The 427-nt window shown below is 57.4% G+C and overlaps 1 protein-coding gene across 1 annotated transcript in view; it reads left to right on the plus strand.

Moving 5' to 3' along the window:
- LOC107184774 overlaps positions 1–364 on the plus strand; it is a 1,539-nt gene extending 1,175 nt beyond the window's left edge. Inside the window, exon 2 of the mRNA XM_015570969.1 lies at positions 32–364. Within this exon, the coding sequence (XP_015426455.1) occupies positions 32–287 (256 nt within the window). The 3' untranslated portion in view covers positions 288–364. The remainder of the gene's footprint in view (positions 1–31) is intronic.
- The last annotated feature ends 63 nt before the right edge of the window (positions 365–427 follow it).

Genomic DNA, 427 nt, shown 5'->3' on the forward strand with positions numbered 1-427 from the left:
GGGGTCCTCGGACTCCTTTCTCTATTCACAGCGACTGCACTCAGAAGCAGAAACCTATTTCAGAAGCAGAGCCCAGCCTGCTTCCCTTCTGCAACTCCTCACCTCCATCCTGCCAGCTTTTTCACAGCTTCCCGGGTGCAGCGGGCCACAGACACACACTGCTAAAGCCCAGCGGGGAGACGGGTGGGGGAATACTTAGGGCATGGTTCGAGCCCAGCACCAAGGGTCCCCAGACTCTCACTTCCCTCTGCCTCTACCCTGGCGGTACTCCTGCCTCTGCAGCCTGAAACCGGCAGAGCACCAGCGGAGAGCAGGCACACACTCAGTGCTGCTTGGATTTTACTACAGTGCCTTTCCCTGCTCTTCACCTTCCTGTGACTAAGACCTCACTCAGAAGGCTTGGAAATTTGCCCCCTTCAGGCATTCC

This window comes from Myotis davidii, unplaced genomic scaffold (genome assembly GCF_000327345.1).
Source record: "Myotis davidii unplaced genomic scaffold, ASM32734v1 scaffold708, whole genome shotgun sequence".
Classification (NCBI taxonomy): Eukaryota; Metazoa; Chordata; class Mammalia; order Chiroptera; family Vespertilionidae; genus Myotis; species Myotis davidii.